General features: G+C 43.8%; 10 protein-coding genes across 10 annotated transcripts; 4 read left to right on the top strand and 6 right to left on the bottom strand.

Moving 5' to 3' along the window:
- Positions 1–43: 43 nt before the first annotated feature.
- Positions 44–773, bottom strand: V2V93DRAFT_373415 (Ctr copper transporter family-domain-containing protein). The gene has a single exon (XM_066910975.1). It carries the CDS (start codon positions 767–769, stop codon positions 62–64), a length of 708 nt encoding a protein of 235 aa, XP_066764565.1. The 5' UTR covers positions 770–773; the 3' UTR covers positions 44–61.
- Positions 774–1,604: 831 nt separating this feature from the next.
- On the top strand, positions 1,605–3,486 carry V2V93DRAFT_392192 (FAD-binding domain-containing protein; the record flags this gene model as incomplete). The annotated part of the gene is made up of 2 exons (XM_066912466.1): positions 1,605–1,741; positions 1,806–3,486. 2 exons carry the CDS (start codon positions 1,605–1,607, stop codon positions 3,484–3,486), a joined length of 1,818 nt encoding a protein of 605 aa, XP_066764564.1.
- Positions 3,487–3,536: 50 nt separating this feature from the next.
- On the bottom strand, positions 3,537–5,042 carry V2V93DRAFT_373412 (uncharacterized protein). Its single transcript, XM_066910974.1, has one exon. It carries the CDS (start codon positions 4,768–4,770, stop codon positions 3,631–3,633), a length of 1,140 nt encoding a protein of 379 aa, XP_066764563.1. The 5' UTR covers positions 4,771–5,042; the 3' UTR covers positions 3,537–3,630.
- A 123-nt stretch (positions 5,043–5,165) lies between these two features.
- V2V93DRAFT_373411 (Noc2p family-domain-containing protein) lies at positions 5,166–7,553 on the top strand. Its single transcript, XM_066910973.1, has 2 exons — positions 5,166–6,258; positions 6,313–7,553. Exons 1-2 carry the CDS (start codon positions 5,218–5,220, stop codon positions 7,447–7,449), a joined length of 2,178 nt encoding a protein of 725 aa, XP_066764562.1. The 5' UTR covers positions 5,166–5,217; the 3' UTR covers positions 7,450–7,553.
- On the bottom strand, positions 7,493–8,329 carry V2V93DRAFT_373410 (vacuolar protein sorting-associated). The gene is made up of 2 exons (XM_066910972.1): positions 7,997–8,329; positions 7,493–7,946 (listed from the first exon to the last, which is right to left on the bottom strand). Exons 1-2 carry the CDS (start codon positions 8,318–8,320, stop codon positions 7,518–7,520), a joined length of 753 nt encoding a protein of 250 aa, XP_066764561.1. The 5' UTR covers positions 8,321–8,329; the 3' UTR covers positions 7,493–7,517.
- A 260-nt stretch (positions 8,330–8,589) lies between these two features.
- V2V93DRAFT_360288 (GWT1-domain-containing protein) lies at positions 8,590–10,448 on the top strand (the record flags this gene model as incomplete). Its single annotated transcript, XM_066908125.1, has 2 exons — positions 8,590–8,709; positions 8,760–10,448. 2 exons carry the CDS (start codon positions 8,590–8,592, stop codon positions 10,446–10,448), a joined length of 1,809 nt encoding a protein of 602 aa, XP_066764560.1.
- Positions 10,449–10,866: 418 nt separating this feature from the next.
- On the bottom strand, positions 10,867–12,851 carry V2V93DRAFT_373407 (WD40-repeat-containing domain protein). Its single transcript, XM_066910971.1, has one exon. The coding sequence runs from the start codon at positions 12,619–12,621 to the stop codon at positions 11,053–11,055; it is 1,569 nt and encodes a 522-aa protein (XP_066764559.1). The 5' UTR covers positions 12,622–12,851; the 3' UTR covers positions 10,867–11,052.
- A 164-nt stretch (positions 12,852–13,015) lies between these two features.
- On the top strand, positions 13,016–14,448 carry V2V93DRAFT_373406 (putative methyltransferase-domain-containing protein). The gene has a single exon (XM_066910970.1). The coding sequence runs from the start codon at positions 13,039–13,041 to the stop codon at positions 14,119–14,121; it is 1,083 nt and encodes a 360-aa protein (XP_066764558.1). The 5' UTR covers positions 13,016–13,038; the 3' UTR covers positions 14,122–14,448.
- On the bottom strand, positions 13,938–15,645 carry V2V93DRAFT_373403 (uncharacterized protein). Its single transcript, XM_066910969.1, has 3 exons — positions 15,392–15,645; positions 15,181–15,317; positions 13,938–15,127 (listed from the first exon to the last, which is right to left on the bottom strand). The coding sequence occupies exons 1-3, from the start codon at positions 15,407–15,409 to the stop codon at positions 14,176–14,178; spliced, it is 1,107 nt and encodes a 368-aa protein (XP_066764557.1). The 5' UTR covers positions 15,410–15,645; the 3' UTR covers positions 13,938–14,175.
- Positions 15,646–15,717: 72 nt separating this feature from the next.
- Positions 15,718–16,751, bottom strand: V2V93DRAFT_373401 (uncharacterized protein). Its single transcript, XM_066910968.1, has one exon. The coding sequence runs from the start codon at positions 16,605–16,607 to the stop codon at positions 15,888–15,890; it is 720 nt and encodes a 239-aa protein (XP_066764556.1). The 5' UTR covers positions 16,608–16,751; the 3' UTR covers positions 15,718–15,887.
- Positions 16,752–16,813: the final 62 nt, after the last annotated feature.

Below are 16,813 nucleotides of genomic sequence, written 5' to 3'. Positions count from 1 at the left end.
ATTAAACTAATCCCATGAACTGTCCCATAATGCCCATTCCCATATTAACAGTAGCCAAAAATTAATGAGCTTCAAAACTCGATGCAAACCGTCCAAGGAGTAGCTCTCCAATAAAAATACCACCGAGAATAGAAAAAAAATAACCGAGATTGAACGTCATCGCGGCCAACATGAGCAGATACGAAATTCCCGACAGGAAAAACTGGATAACTGAAAGCGGGATATCAATTGACACTCGCCATGGCCGAGCATGAGTAAAGTCGAAAGGCCGCGAAGGCAAACGCTGTGAATCAGGTGCTGCCAGTGAGCCTGAAGCAGACGCAGCAACGTACTTTTCGACGTCGGAGTCCTCGCCCAGGACAACTGGGACGGATTTGACTAGGGCGCGTGAGATGAGATAGCGCTCTGTACGATGCTTAATGACGTGGGTCGCACGATAAATGATGGCAAGAACAATGAGGAAGATGCAAGTGCCAACATATTGGCCTCGATTGTCGGGGGTCCAGCCTGTGGAAAGGATATAGTCGGCGATATTGGAGTGGAAGGTCATACTACTCATGCTCGAGGACGACATGTCCATTGTTGATGCTGCTGAACTGGATGCTGAAGACGTTGTTGTACCCATATCCATATCCATATCCATTGAAGAAGTGGACGACGCTGCCATGGACATAGCCGTAGCGGTCGCGGAGGAAACGGCAGACGCGGTGGTGGAGATGAGCATGCTAGTTGCGGTTGCTACTAGTGAGGAAGTGCTGGGTGCTCCCATATCCATGCCCGACATGTTGTCCATTATGAGTACTGTGCTGATAGACGAAAGAGAGCAGAGAGGTTGTCGACAGAAGATAAGAGGAAGGGAAGATTAGAGGAGAAAGAAAATAAGAGAGGGGAGGAAAAGAAGAGAGCTTCTGTTTTCGGCGAGGAGCAGGTAGCCCACTAACCTAGAAGGGGAGCTATTTATCTGCTTGTTATCAGCCGCGTCTGAGCCGCCTTTTTTTTTTTTTAGATATAGGTGCTATTATGCATATATTTCTCAACGTTTATAATAATTAGAAAATTCCTTTATCTGTTTAATTTGAGCAGTCTTTGTGGAGGCCTTGCGTCGACAGCGCGCATTTTTGCTCCTTTTGCTCTTTTCCCGTGTTTCTTCGTGTTCGTGTCCTAGTTGATGTGGCGCAGCGAGCAATTTCTCGCTGAATACGAATTAGTGCGGCTTGTGCGGCTCAATGTGTCAAGACGGGTGCTGTTTTCGCCTACTTTCAGCAAAGTTGCGCAAAGCAGTTATCCTGCGTTTTTCTTTGCTTTCCCTTCTACCTATTCCTCATTTTCCTTGACCAAATCTGCTTACTCTCTCTTAACCCTCCCTTTTTGTTTACCACCACTCATCGTCCCAGAGCTTGCGCATCTTCAGTAAAAACCTTCTCTGCTGGCGGTCTGCTACAAAATTGACCTTGGCATAACTTTTGCGTCATCTTCCTCTCATTTTCACTCACTATCTCCTCACGATGGAGTCACTCATACCCGCTCAGATCAAAGATTCTTTTGCGAATGAACCCGGCGGAAGTAATTATACGGCCCCCGCCGATGGACCTGCTTACACAAACATGGGACAAGGCAGGTTTAATCTCGACGGAACTCCTCGCCCTGGCTACCTTGCAAAGATGTATTGGGCAGTAATCGGTGCTTTCTTAGCGTTTGCATTCCTTTTGCGACTTCTAGACCTGATTTTAGCTCGGCAGCGGTATGCATTTTTCTCCTTTCCAATACTACACTTTTATCGTTACACTTTCGCTAATATGAAATAGAATACGGTCACGCTCTTCAAAGCCAAAATGGTTCATTGCCAAAACACACGCATCTTTAACGTCAGTGGCGCGTGTGCTTTCTTATCCAACATCTCCATTTTTGCAGCACTATCCTAACCTGTTTCATTTTCCTTCCACGGGACGTGGCGTCATTGTGTTGTCCTACTTCTGCCTCATGATTGCGTTATTCTTTTACAAATCACCTCGCACTACAGCTGCCGACTGGGAACAGGCTGGATACAGAGCTGCATGGCTAGCGATTGCTCAAATTCCACTTGTCACTCTCCTATCCTGCCGCCGTCTTACTGTCATTGCTGTTTTGACTGGCACCACCTCCAGCGTATCTTTAAACTTCTTTCACAGATGGATCTCTCGTGGCTTCTTTATGATTGCAACAATTCATATGTTTTATGAAATGCGCTACTATGCCTCTTTTGATTTTCTTCAGAGTCAACTTAAAACAGACCCGATCACTAAGAACGGTCTTCGATCATTCTGTCTACTTGCATGGATTGTCGTTGTTTCAAGCGTTCGCCCAATCAGGCATTATCTATTTGAACTGTTTTTTGTCAACCATATAGCATCGGTGATTGCCTTTTTAGTGATATTGATGAGACACACCCCGTCATATTCTCACGTTTATCTCTGGACCTCGATTGGTTTTATTTGTGTTGACGTCGCTATGCGTTGGGGATTACTTCTTCTTAACAATATCTCAACTCGAGGCCTTAAGTACAGAGCTAATATTGAGTCAATTCCTGATTCTGATCTTCTTAGAATCACAATTCCAATTAACGGATCTGTCCGCTTATTTCGTTGGAGTCCTGGCCAGTTTGCTTACTTGTCGTTTCCCACGTACGGTCCATTCATGTCACATCCTTTTTCAATAATGTCGGTACAGGAAGACAGGGCGCTTGAATTCATTGTCAAAAAGAAAACTGGAATAACCCACTGGCTTCATCGATCTACTAAGCGAGCTTCCTCAGCTGATATGTCGACTTCTTCACCCTCATACTCCACCAAACGCGAGTCAGATAGTTACTCTGCCGACGCCGAAATCCAGCTGCCGACAACAATGGAATCTATCTCGGGCGTTAGAATTCCTGTCTTAATTGACGGACCCTATGGAGGCAATCCGAGAGATCTTAGACAGTTCTCGACATTGCTGAGTATTTGTGCAGGATCTGGAGCGACTTATGGGCTTGCTGTTGCCAGAGGATTATTACTTGCTGCTGCAAAGACTACTTCAGGTGCAACGCGCAATGTTGAACTTGCTTGGTGTATCAAGCGATATGCGGATATGTTGGCCTTCAAGAAAGCAATTCAGGAATTAGTAGATGCCAAGGACTCGTGCAATAATGACATTAGCCTCAGTATTAACGTCTATATTTCTGATATCTCGTCTATCCCTGATGACGATGAGGAGTTTAATTCGCCGAACAAACTTCCGAGCTGCGTCACAGTTATCCCAAGACGACCAGTCATCCGTCACATTATCGCAGACGCTATGACAACCTCATCAGTTTTCGGGGAACTAGCTGTAACTGTCTGTGGTGGTTCGAGATTAGCAGCCGACGTAAAAAATTCAGTTTCTATCTTGTTGGATGCAAGAGCTGCGCATACGGGAAGTAATGGCACTGCTCAGGGTTGTTATGTACATGTTGAGCAATTTGAAGGCTAAATTTTGTTTTTTCGTTATTTTGGTTTTATGTTTAGCATTAGTGTTCACAGGCTGAAATGGTTCTTTAATTTGTATAACATTTGGTATGGGGTTTCAAGATTAATAATAATCTCGACATATATACATAAAGAGCAGAGGTTCAGTTTACACGAAATACTGCCGCAGCACCTCTGTAACCTCATTGATAAACTTCTGTTTGAATTCCAACTCTTTGCACCAAGACATTCGCATAGCAGTGATCTCGCAAGCAGCAAGATCTTCCATATTCCAGCCCGTCTTTTCTTGCACATCGACAACTACCTTTTCTTTGTATCTGCACATGTATGCCGGATCGTCACTATTCAGACAAAACGGTATTCCAATTTCTTTGATCTTTTCCAGTTTTTCAAATACTGATTTTGGACCGAGATGTTTAGAGTATCCCATAGGGCACAGCGTGAGTCCAAGATTCGACTGCTTGATTAGGTTCAACAGCTCCGGCGAATCAGCACAATTGAGTCCATGATCAATTCTATCTGCCCCAGAATCGAATTTTGGAGCTAAAATTAAATCAGAGGGTGCCTCGCGGATTCGAGATCCACCTAGCTGAGTGGCTACGTAACTTATATTTGCATGACAATCGGGTTGATCGACATCGCAATGAGCTGTAATTTTTAGCCCTGCTTCACGAGCCGCCACAAACACTTTATCAAACTTTTGCGGAGGATGTCCATTTTCGTCAGAGTCTAAACCGATTCCGATAATGGCCTTCAGATATCCACCATTGACTGCTGCGTCCCAAGTTTCAAGTGCTGATTCAGCAGTCATATCTCGAAGAAAACATAATATATACTCGGTTCTCACATAATCTGAGCTTCCTTCATGCTGTCTCTTTTCGTCGTCACGGGCTTTTAAAATTCCTTCCATGACTGTCTTGAAGGCAACGCCTCGCGAGGTATGCGCCTGTGGGTCAAAGAATATCTCGGCATATCGTACATTCATCTTTCTTGCTCTTTCAATATACTCTGCCGCCAAGCCTCTGAAATCCTCTACTGTAACCAGAACCTCCATAGCAGCATAGTAATTTGCCAGAAATTCTCTGAGATAGTTGGAGCCGTCTTGACCTTCCTCATAGTCGTACTGAGATGGATAAAGTTCGCTTTCAAGAGCAGCCAGACTATTAATGTTGTTGGGAAGTGGTATATTGTTTCGCTGAGAGCACAATAATCTATGCGACGGAGACAGTGTACCTTCAAGATGAACATGGTGTTCACACTTTGGCAGTGCGTGAATAAACTCGTCCATGCTTTTTAGAAATACGTGATAAGAGCTTGGAAGTGGAGATAATGGAGATTTCAGAATACCAAATAGATAGGTTGTGCGGCGCCGCGCTGAGCTCGACTCACTTCATTTATTTTGATGCAGCCAGCAGCTTCAGGCTACAAGCAGGAACTTACTATATATAGTTTCAAACAATCATTCGCATTGCTGATTTATATCACTGAGGACTGCATACTGCTTTTTATGTAGCATAATGTCTTAGCCCGCAGATAATGATGAAAAATATCAGTGTCCCATTTTAGCATATGTCGTTAATTACAGTATTTTTTAATTATCTTGGGTATTGCAATACATACATTGCTCATTCCTCCCAGCAAAAATTCTCCTGCGGCGCCGAATTATTTTTTCTGTCCTTTACTTGCCATTCTCTAATATTTTATCACAACTACAAACCAGAGTGGAATTTTCACCATGGTGGCCAAAAAATCTACAAAAAAGTTCAATCAAAACCATTTAAAGCACACGTTAGTGCAGAGGAAAGCAGTTCAGGCATACAATAAAAAGATATCAAAAGGTCATAAGAAATCAAAGCACCGTGTTCATGAAGAGAGTTATACGGGCGGCGACAAGAAGAAGCCAAAAAATGTATCTGAGCCTGCTCTCGGCGATGAAAATGCTGAGGAGCTGTTTGCTAGTCGACTAGAGGACGATACTGATGATGCTCTGAAAGCTGCACGCGGTAAGACGGTGAAGAGTAACGATGCCGGTGATTTTACCAAGTTTTTGGATCAAGACGATCAGGATCTATTACAAAGCGATGATGAAGATGAAGAGCAATTTGCTGATGAGGAGCTTTTGGCTGGTGACGACTCTGAAGATGAGGATGAGAAGCCGAAAAAGAAGTCAAAGAGTGCTATGGTGGCCGAGGATGGTGAGAGCCAAGAGCTTACTAGAGCGGACGTTGCACGCTGGAGAAAAGCTCTAGACGAGGAGCATTCATTGAGGGCTTTGAAAAGAGTTGCTATTGCATTTCGCGCTGCAGTTAACGTTGGTAAAGACGATACCTCTGCTCAAAAATTTAAATATACAATCACTGATCCGCAGGTCTACAATGATGTGATCATGCTCACACTTACCCGATTTCCAGAAGTCCTTGAGCACCATATTCCTGTTACTGTATCTCCAGCTGGTAGAAAGTCGGCTGGAAGGCGAACTGTTCAGCTTAACGGCAAAAAATTTCAACAGCTCTCGCCTGTTTTGAAATCCTTGTCAGGAAACCTATTGATATTGATGTCGGGATTAACAGATCCAAAGACCATGGCAGCAGTGTTGACTAGCGGCGAAAAGTTGCTGCCTTATTTTGCTGGATTCAGAAGATTTGTCAAAGAGTTCATTAAAGCTGTTGTTGATATCTGGAGTTCGGCAAGTGATGAAAGCACCAGGTTGATGGCGTGGGTCGTTATTCGTTCCGCTGCTGAATCAGACAGGGCATTGCTGGAACTTTGTTTGAAGGTGAGTTATTCTTGATTACGTTTAGGGAAAAGCTATATTCTAACATGTGTGCAGACATCTTATGCTGGGATGGTCAAGAACTGTCGTCACACGACCGTATATACAATGCCCATGATTCTATTCATGAAAAACACTGCCGCAACTTTATACTCCTTGGATCCCGAAATAACATACCAGACCGCTTTTGATTTTATTCGTCAACTCGCAATTCATCTCCGCAACAGTGTGGTACACAAGACCAAAGACTCTTACAAATCAGTATATAACTGGCAGTATTTGCATTCTTTGGATTTTTGGAGACGAGTACTGTCTTTGCAATGTGACACTGATAAGGAAGCGAGTGAGGGTAAAGAGAATCATATGCGTCCGCTCATCTATCCTTTAGTGCAGGTTATGTTGGGAGCTATGAGACTTATCCCTGCTGCGCAGTATTTTCCGCTGCGCTTTATGCTTTTTCACTCTTTATTAGATTTATCTCGCGATACAGATGTGTATATTCCGCTTATGCCAGCCATTACCGAGCTTCTTACTTCTACCGCCGTCACACGACCTGGTAAGCCATCTACGCTCCGTCCGTTTGATTTTGAGCATAACATGCGAGCAAATACTGCTTACCTCGGAACCAGAATCTATCAGACAGGCGTCTCTGAGCAGATTGTCGATTGCATTATCGAGTTTTTTGGTCTTCATGCGAAGAGCATTGCTTTCCCTGAGCTTGCGGTACCATGTGTCTTGACATTAAAGCGCTACGCACGCCGTCGTGACAGATTGACTACTACTGCACCCGAGAAGGGAGGAAAGAAAGGCGGTAAAAAGGGCAAGACGCAGGAGAACTTCCGATTCCAGAAGCAGTTGCTGGAGGCTGTCGAAAAGATTGAAGCCAATAGCAAATTCATTGAAGAGAAGCGCAAGAATGTTGAATTTTCGCCTACTAGCTTTGAAATGGTTGATGCATTTTTGAGGGATTTCCCATGGGAGAATACTCCATTAGGTCAGTACCTGACTGTACAGCGTGAGGTTCGTGAGGAGAAACTACGGATCTTGAGAGAAAGTCTTATGGACGAGAAGGACGACGGAGATGCTAGAAATTTACTCGAGGATGACGATGAGGATATTTTGGAGGATGTTGAGGAAGACGAAGATATTGATGATGAGGCGATGCCCGATGCGCCTGATAGTGAAAGCGATTAGGAGAAATTTTTCTGATACATGAATGGTAATCTAAAAAGTTTGGGTTTGCTATAATTTTTTTTTATTTATTATCCTAGCATTTTATAAAACGCTTTATATGCATGATCGATATCGAAAAGTAGTTGCCGAGCTTGGTCGTCGGAAATCTCATCTGTAGCCTTCATAGAATTGAGTTTGATAAGCCACTCCACGATCTTTGCCCGTCCATCAAAGTCCTGAGTCGACACTGCGTTGAGCGAGGTCATGAGTTCACCTAGTAATGGATGAAGCTGATCTTTGGCTTTGTAGTTTAGCTTAAGGGCGTCCATAAATGTAATGAAGTTTCCCGTTGCGTCGGCGGCTGCTCTGGCTGAGGATGCTGTAGACGGAGGTGCTGGCTTGGGAGTTGACGACTGCGATGGGAAGTATGATTCAGGTTCTTGCTGTTTTGAAACAGGATGCTCAACAGTGGCAGGAATACCGACACGCAGTCTGGCAATTGCTGAAGGATATTCAATCTGGAACATGTTAAGACCTAGTATTACATTGTCGATTACCTCAAACTTACATCGTATTGAGCTCTGAATGAGTCTAGATCTTTGAACTCGGCTGCGACTTCTGCTGATTTGAGAATGGTGCTGTATTGGGCTAATAGCCGCGAGCACACATGGGTGTACTCTTGCTGTGAGATCGTGTCCTTCACATAAGCCTTCTCAACAAAGTCGAGGGTGACGATGATTGCGTAGATTTCGGCGAGCGATTCGTATAGATCGCGCTGAGCCGATGTGCGAAACAGCCGAGCTTCCTCGTCTAGAGGAATTCGTGACCTCAGCGCCGTTGACGATGCAAATGAGACCGAAGAGTACTGAGTCGGCGCATATGGCTGTGCCATTGATACTATTGTGGTCTATTTCGGGATTACGATATGACGAGGGCTTTAGTAGGGCCAGCTGTTGTGGGTTTTAAAATACAGAAGCAGTATATATTAAATATTTATGCCATAAATCGCACATCAAAAATCACTGACCAAACAACACGAAAGCCTTCTCGTAGTCTGCTTCATTAACATCTACATCATCTCTTTCCGCCACCTAACCTGCTTTTTTATTATTCTCCCTCCTTTTTTTTTTTTCGTTTCAGCTACTCTGGCGTCGACTCGCCATGGCCTCGCCGGAGACCTTGGCCGACCGCTCGGTCGTAAAGCATCTTAAGGAGGAGTTCGTCTCTGGCCTCACTGGCGGCTCCATCCAGGAGATCAACATAGTCACCCTAGTTGCTCTGGTTTGTTATCCTGATCTTGCATTCTTAAGAATTTTATACTAACAGAATAGTCATCTTACGCGGTTTGGTGCTCTTTGCAAACGCGCTTCGCTTTTTTTGCGCGTTCATCGTCTTCCAAGACCCCTTCATTACCAGCTCTAATAGTCGACTTTTTCCTCAACTGGGTCCTTCTTTTACTCTCTATCACAATATACGCATCGCACCCTTTTGCATTCAATTTCTTAATACTAGCACCCGTTGTCGTTATCTCTCTCGGCTTTACTTCTCTCGTCGCGATCCGGCAACGTACCACCCATTCCGTTCTTAAACGCCGTGATCGTCAGATCAGAAATGTATCAGGGGGTAACACTATTTCAATTCCTTACGATCCGGTCGAGAACTCTCCAAATGCGCATATTTACAGCAATTCTGCGGACTACAAATGTGACTTTTCTACAAGCCCGCCTACTACTTCAGTGTCTTCGTCTCATGAGCCAGTCATCTCCTCGACCACCACTTCATCTTTCGCATTGTCATCGCACCCTCTTGTATCCGCAATCTCATCTGCGTCATCATCAAACTCGTCAATTAGCACCATGTCTGTCGAAGCGTATCTGCCCAAAAAATCTTTCCTTACCACTTACCGCGCGGGCATGATGGTCATTACGTGCATCGCGATTCTGGCCGTGGACTTTCGAATCTTTCCACGTAGGTTTGCAAAAGTGGAGACATGGGGTACCTCTCTTATGGATCTTGGTGTTGGAAGCTTTGTGTTTTCTATGGGTCTTGTTTCGGCTCGAGAGCTGCTTAAGGAACGGCTACTAAAGATCACGCCAGGCATTGGAGCTCAGATGATCCGATCAATCAGACAGGCAGCTTCGGTTTTAATTCTTGGCCTGCTAAGACTGATACTGGTCAAATCCATGGACTATCAGGAACATACGTCTGAATACGGTGTTCACTGGAATTTTTTTATGACATTAGGATTTCTGCCGCCGATGGTGACAATGCTAAATTACTTCTGGTCAGGAGCAAATTTTTCTTCTGCATTATCGCTGCTGGTTGGCATTATCTATGAAGCATTACTAAATTTCACACCTCTTACGAGGTTTATTTTGACTGCTCCACGTACGGGATTGCTATCAATGAACAAAGAAGGAGTATTTTCGTTTTTCGGTTACCTTGCTATCTTCCTCGCCGGACAAACAACAGGATTTTACACCTTGCCTTCGTCTCCCAAATTCATCAAGCTTCCATTTTTGTCGAGGATGATAGGCACCACTAGTAATAGCAATTGCAGCAACCCTGTGGCCATATCACGTCGAGCAATACTTGTATATCTTGTAGTAGCTGGTCTTGGCCATGCAGCATTGTTCCAAATATGCACAAAGGGTCTAAATCTCAGTGTATCTCGGCGGATTGCAAATCTTCCATATATTTTGTGGGTCACATCATACAACACGATGTATCTTTTGATGTATCTTCTTGTTGAGTTCATTTTCTATCCCATCCCGGATCATGCAGCAGCCGGTGATGGCATACAATACGAAGATTGTGTGCCCTGGGGTCTCGAGGCCGTAAATGACAACGGTCTGGCAATTTTCTTACTAGCAAATATTTTCACGGGAGCAGTTAACCAAGCCGTCTACACACTCGACGTTAAGAATGTTAAAGCGCTACTCTTACTTACTATGTACTCTGCTGCGCTGGCAGGCACGGCAGGGCTGATGAAAGTCAAAGGATGGAAAATCAAAATCTAGTTGCAGGCCTTTTTTTTCTCGGGGGTTATTAAAAGTATTCTTTTCCTGTTTCGTTTTTCATCTATCGCGGCAATTTTTTTTTTCTTTTCCATGGTTCTTATTTCCTGGTTGGTTTCTTATTTTGCTTTTGTTAAATTTCCATTTTCTTTTTTTTATATAAGGGATACGCGTAACGGTCGGTTTTTTTTTATATTTGTGTCTTTTTGTTTTATTTTCTTAACTTATTCTGTTCTTGGTTTTTCTTTTCAGATTCACTAGGTATCGACGCGTATACTACACTGAAATCTGCCTTTTCAATGTATATTTGTTTATTGCTTGCTTGTCAACTTCTTGAAGTTGATAAGTAAGAAGTTGACAAGCTGGATTGAGATTTTACCGAAATTAATTTACTTTTTGTACTATAATGCTAGCACTCTGATTTTTTGTTTTCATACAGTGTTCATATATTAGAAATCGACTATGTATGCACAAAATACACGAGGACGGTAATATACTTTGTACGCTAATGAAAACATGTCTAATAGCGGTATCTATAGAGCATCCACCCTCTAACGCCAACTCCTAAATGAAGAAAAAGCATGCAAAAGATTTCTTAAAATGAGATCTAGCGGATCATCATAACTTTTGCAATGTCTTTTCCGCCAGACGCTAAAGATCCGCCCATAACCGCGCTCGACACCTTTTTTCCTATCTGCTCAAATACCTTCCAGAACTTCAAGTTCTCATCGCTAGCAACAGTAGCCAGCGTTGAGCCATCCGGCGATAGCGCACTTCCGAGAATACGTGTATCATGACCTTGGATCTCACCGTTCTTGACCAGTGTTGGATAGCTCCAAATAGAAAGGTTGTTATCGGGATAGCCATGGCTGGAGACAATTTCCTTATAGGACGTACTCCACTGCAAAGAGGTGACCTGAGAGCCAGCATCGATTGTGTTGACTCTTGCTCCAGTTGTACCGTTCCAGAAGTGAATCTGTTTGTCAAAAGTACCACCACCTGTTGCTAGCAAGTTCATTTGCCAAGGACACCATGCGAGAGCCTTTACTGCTGCTTTGTGGTTTGTCTTGGTAAACTTTGGTGTGCTCGAGCGAGCATCCCAAATGTTAACAAGGTTGTCGTTACCACCACTAGCAAGCTGGGAACCATCAGAACGCCATTGCAGACCACAGACTTCAGCCTCGTGATTTACATACTCAGATACCTTGTGTTGTGCGATGCGAACGTCGTGATTCCAAATTGAACCGTCGCGGCAACCTGACGACAAAATATGTCTGTCCCATGACATAACGCCTACACGAGCAGCATGGCCCGCCATTGATCTGACCTTCTCTCCCTCCTCTACATCCCAAATCTGCACATCTCCGTCCGACAATCCCACAGCCACATAGGCACCGTCACCAGACCACTTCAATCCTGAGATATAAGTGTCGGGCGTGGTTCTCAAAAGACTGGAGACAGTCCCCGATTCAGCATTCCACACATACAGATCCCTATCCAAGCCAATCGCAACCTGATTATTGCAAGACCAGTCAAGAAGATTCAGATAGTAATCGTCTCTGATTCCAGGAGCGTCAAGAATACGCTCTGCGTTAGTCGGTAAACGACGACGAAGTTGCGCATTGACAGCTGGCTTCAGTGGGCGGTTATACTGGCTGCGTAAATCGATTGGCTTTTTTGACTGCGGTGCTTCAGGTTTGAATGCAAGAATTCTTTGATTCAAAGCAAAACCACATGCTTCAGCCACTGAAGACTGGTAGTCATAGCTGTTTGACGCTATAGAGCCAGAAGACGTTGAACATGAGGAAGCATTAGCTCGTCCATTATCACCCTCAAGCTTTGACATGGTTGTCGAAGAGCTATTGCGGCTTGGAATAAATCGATCAGCCTGTACAGAAGATCTGAACAACTGTTTCTTGGCTACACGCTTTGGTGTATTCGCAGCGGAAGAAGGGCCAGTGCCAACAAGCGTAGTTTCAGGCAGATAAGTATCAAGTCTGAGAGGAGACCCAATTTGCTTGTGAATGCTAGTCTTCGGCGAATTGCGGCGTGAGCCTATGAACGAGGACGATAATTGGCCGTAATGACGGGGAGTCAGAGGGGAAGAGTCCAAACGAGACTGTCGGGGAGTGCAATGAGCTGACCGACGGGACTTGACGGGAGTATTGAAGTTCATTTTCGGGCGCTCTTTTTTTTATTCTATTTAGAAAGAAAGAAAAATCGGATAATAGTTTGAAAAAAAAAAAGAATTGCTTCGAATAGGACCGGCCTGAGCGAAATCAATCAATAGCGTAAAATAAGGGTAGAAGAATCGAAGACAAAGAGAACAAAGACCAGCTTTGACTTTTGTGAAAAAACAATGATGAAGAAATTAGAAGAGAAGGAAGGGTAGCGAGTAAAAAAGAGAAGGAGCGGAAGTGAGGGCTGGCGATGGTAACCTGGTCTGTGTTTACTATTGTAATAACTCCTAATTTGGACTAACTACTGGTTGCCACAGCAACAAATAAACTTCAAAGATTTTTAAAAGTTTAAACTTAGATAGCATTTACTAGATATTATTGATAGATAATTCTAAAACAAAGCCAATTATGCTATGATTAGTCCTGGGTCCTCTGAAGCATCATCTGGTATATCGACTCTTTTGTCATCAGTGATTTCGTGTTCGCCGCAACTTCCATCGAACGTCTACCCGTGTCTGACAGCAACGCATGCTCTTGATCTTCCAAGTCCGCGCACTTCACCTTCATTTGATGAGCTATGCTCGGTGCTGAACTATTATGCTGCTTGCTTTAGATCCAATTTTGGAGTGCAAGATGAAGCACAAATTCCTGTGGGTTTTCTTGACTGGCTGACAAGGCTTGTTGGATCCGGCTTGACTTGGCTCGCTGATGACGAGGAAAGAGAACAGGTCTTTGAGCTGGCTTCCAAGCGAATAGCTGAGCAGTGCGGACGTAGCGCTATACCGGACATTAAAAGAGAATTCTATATTGAAGGGCTATGCCGATCAATTATACTTAAAGAGCCTAGTCTGACCGCTGACTCTCTAGGGCTTAAAACCTGGGGTAGCTCACTACTGCTTGCTCAAAAGGTAGCAGAAGGGCTATTTGAAATTAGCTGCAAGATACTAGAACTCGGTGCAGGAACCGGGCTGGTTGGTATCACATTGGCTGCGCTGGGGTATTCAGTTCTTCTTACTGATTTACCCGAGATTCTGGCTAATTTGCGCGACAACGTACAATCGAATGAGCAGCTCTTTCTCACAGAAGACGAAGAAACGGACTGGGATGTCGCAGTCGAAGAGCTAGACTGGACCCATTTAACCGAAGCTCCGGCATATGCTCGTGGAGAAAAATTTGGTGCGATCGTTCTGTCTGATCCTGTTTACCAGACTAGTCAACCACCTATGGTTGTCGACGTGCTTTCCAAATTCCTCGATTATGACAACCCTGATGCGCAGGTGATTATTCAACTTCCATTACGAGACAAATTTAGCGACGTCAGACAAATGCTGTGGAATAAACTATTCAACGAGCTCAAACTTGTACCTGTTAGTTGCCAGACAGAGGTTGGCTTTGACGATTTTGGAGAGGGAAACTACATGTGGTGCATTTGGCGGCCTAAGAGCGCTGTAGACAATAGAAGCGATCTGGGTGTTATAGAAATAGATATGGAATGACATTTTCCCCATGTTGTTGTAGGATTATTATTGACTTTTCTAAAGGTAGCCAATCTAACTCTTTTTCGGGAATGGATCGGTATTGCTTAGAACAACGATACTCTTTTCTCTCGAAATATACCCTTTGATTTGTCCCTGATAAATCATTACTGCACACCAACACTCAACCTGCTCATCGTCGACTTCGATGCCAATCAAACGTAACCCGTTTTTGAATGCAACGATTGGCATGCGAGAGCTGCAGTCCAATGCACGATAAACTTGTTCAAAAAACCGAGTTCTAACGATCGTACTGCGAATCTTTAGAAATGTGAGGTATATTCGGCGCTGAATGAGTGTCGCCTCCCGCGCTGTAAGATGTGTCTCATACGAGCGCAAGTCTCCGCGCCGAGCAGCAGCAAAAAGTGGCTCATAGAGTCGTGCAAGACCAGGGAACAAAGCCCATACCCCTGATTGTGGAAACTGACGACGGAGTAAGAGGTGCACTGGCAAGAGATACAGAAGAATACGCTGCTGATTTCGGGGCGACTTGCGGTGGCAGAGATTCAAGGCTGTCGAGAGATGCTCTTCAGCCCGATCGTAATCCTCTTCGACAAATGCAAGAATTCCAACGTAATATTTAAAGGTAGAGATATGCGATTTAGGATAAGTATTGAGAGGAGGTACGTCGCCAGCCGCAGAGCTGGAGTTGAGCACTCGGAGAGCCGATTTGGCGAGCGAAAGTACACCGAGCTTAAAATATACTTTAAAAAGAAGCGACAGGACAAAGTAGATTCCTTGCTTGCGAGAGGTCTCCAGTGGAGAATTTCTATCATTAAGACAGACAGTGAGGGTACGGTTGATCGTACGAGCTGCCTCTTCAAGCTTCTTCTCCTGTTTTTTTTCTGGTGAAGTCTGAGATGTTGCTGCGTCGGCTTGGACAGCGATTTGACGAAGCTCCTGGATGATAATGTACAGCGCAGGAAGAATCCAGTGGTCCATTTTTTCTGCTAGTCGATTAAATGCTCTATATTCAACGTTAGTAGATCGCTTATGAAATTGAGTACATGAAAAGCATACTGAGCAAGGGCATTCTGCTCTCGATAAGCCTGCATCAGATCTCGTGTCACATGTAAATTATACGCAACAAGACAACATCCAGCAGCAATACCGGACCAGTTCTTTTGTCTAACAGAATCCCCAGCCAGCTCGGTTAACTCATCGGTAATTGTTAGAGCTTTGCGTTTACTTCCGCTTAACTTTGATGAAGAACGAGCATAATCAAGAATACCTTCGACAAGAGCTTCATTTCGATTTGATACCAAATCGGCTAGGTCCCTGGAAGACTTGGAATTGCATGCTCGATTAAAATCACTGAAATAACTATTGAAAGTGGTTGCCATTGTGCCTGAAATTGCTGATGTTGATATTTACAATGTCGGCCTGAGTCTGAATTTTGCAGAGTTCATCTGAGTGCTTGTGCGGCTTTGCGATGGCCTAATCAATACTGTACTTCTAACTAAAGAAAGAACATTAAATAATTAAACTTCTAGATTCTTAAAGCAAAATATGTAAAATATGGAATTTTTTTTATAAACATTGAATAAAAATAGATCAGTTTTCATCACAGAATCATGAGCGTAAATAAACATCGACAGACATTTAAAGCTATAGCCAGCATCATAAGCTTCTACAATATCGCAGAACAGGCAAGTATTAGAAAAATGCGAAAAAAATCTACAGGAGATAAAAGTTATAAAAAGCAGAAAGCAAAGCTATCAAACCATTCAAAATGGCTCAAATACATACACAACAGAGCAGATGAAAAAACACATCGCAAAGTACTTAATCCTTTTCAAAGTCCAACATAGACCACTGTACAAACCACTGCCAAGACAGACCATTCCTTTCCACAAATATACGGGGGTAACAAGTATAATCAGAGCCAGACCACTGACAAGGATATAAAAAGTAGGTCCGAGGTTTGGAGTGAACTTTCTGCGCGGCTTTTCGTCAATCGAAGGACGAACATGAATTACGGTGGTTCTATTGCTGCGCGATGGTGAGATATCGACATGCTCAATGTAGCTAGCATCACAATCAGAGACAGTAGATGTCGCAGACAAATGCGGGAAAGCAACTAAATGGTCTATTCCGTCTGTAGGAGACCGGATCCGATGCAGCCCTGAAAGATTTCGCCTCCGGCTCTCAGTCTCAGCCGATGTTGACTCAGCCGGCTCAGTAGCCTGATGCACAGAATTACATTCAGATGGCTCTCTTGCTGTATAAAGGCTCTCGACAGAATGAACTGGTCCATTGCTGGTATAAACAGAGGGGTATTGAGGAACAGAGGTAGCTTTTTCTGAGCGCGAACAGCGCGAACTTGTTCGCACTAGCTTGCTGCATCTGCGAGCAACTATTCGCGCCCACGAAGATGAAGATTTTTGAACAGATTCAAAAAAATTATGCGGCCTCTTCGGGCTAGAAGTACTGTGGGATGGACTCATTGGGGAATGGCTTCTTTTGATTTAGAGATTGTTCAGGTTTAGAGCCAGGCCAAATCAAAATCGTAATTGAAACCCCAGATTCTGCTTATGTAATATAGAGTACTTCTATTTTTTATCAAAATTAAACTTCCATGAATAACTACATCTTCTATCTACAATATCAGTGCTATATGACATTGGTTACATCCAATATATAATCATAGTAG

The sequence above is a fragment of the Kockiozyma suomiensis genome (assembly GCF_038497685.1).
Source record: "Kockiozyma suomiensis strain NRRL Y-17356 unplaced genomic scaffold V2V93scaffold_11, whole genome shotgun sequence".
In the NCBI taxonomy this organism is placed as follows: domain Eukaryota; kingdom Fungi; phylum Ascomycota; class Lipomycetes; order Lipomycetales; family Lipomycetaceae; genus Kockiozyma; species Kockiozyma suomiensis.
This window is presented reverse-complemented; position numbering and strand designations above follow the sequence as displayed.

Coding starts and splice junctions, on each gene's coding strand:
- V2V93DRAFT_373406 (XM_066910970.1), top strand. CDS start 13,039: ATGATTAGTCCTGGGTCCTCTGAAGCATCATCTGGTATATCGACTCTT.
- V2V93DRAFT_373412 (XM_066910974.1), bottom strand. CDS start 4,770: ATGGACGAGTTTATTCACGCACTGCCAAAGTGTGAACACCATGTTCAT.
- V2V93DRAFT_373410 (XM_066910972.1), bottom strand. CDS start 8,320: ATGGCACAGCCATATGCGCCGACTCAGTACTCTTCGGTCTCATTTGCA. Junction 7,947..7,996: donor CATTCAGAGCTCAATACGAT/GTAAGTTTGAGG, acceptor AACATGTTCCAG/ATTGAATATCCTTCAGCAAT.
- V2V93DRAFT_373403 (XM_066910969.1), bottom strand. Junction 15,128..15,180: donor GAGCAGAATGCCCTTGCTCA/GTATGCTTTTCA, acceptor CGTTGAATATAG/AGCATTTAATCGACTAGCAG.
- V2V93DRAFT_373411 (XM_066910973.1), top strand. CDS start 5,218: ATGGTGGCCAAAAAATCTACAAAAAAGTTCAATCAAAACCATTTAAAG. Junction 6,259..6,312: donor TGCTGGAACTTTGTTTGAAG/GTGAGTTATTCT, acceptor ACATGTGTGCAG/ACATCTTATGCTGGGATGGT.
- V2V93DRAFT_373415 (XM_066910975.1), bottom strand. CDS start 769: ATGGGAGCACCCAGCACTTCCTCACTAGTAGCAACCGCAACTAGCATG.
- V2V93DRAFT_373407 (XM_066910971.1), bottom strand. CDS start 12,621: ATGAACTTCAATACTCCCGTCAAGTCCCGTCGGTCAGCTCATTGCACT.
- V2V93DRAFT_373401 (XM_066910968.1), bottom strand. CDS start 16,607: ATGAGTCCATCCCACAGTACTTCTAGCCCGAAGAGGCCGCATAATTTT.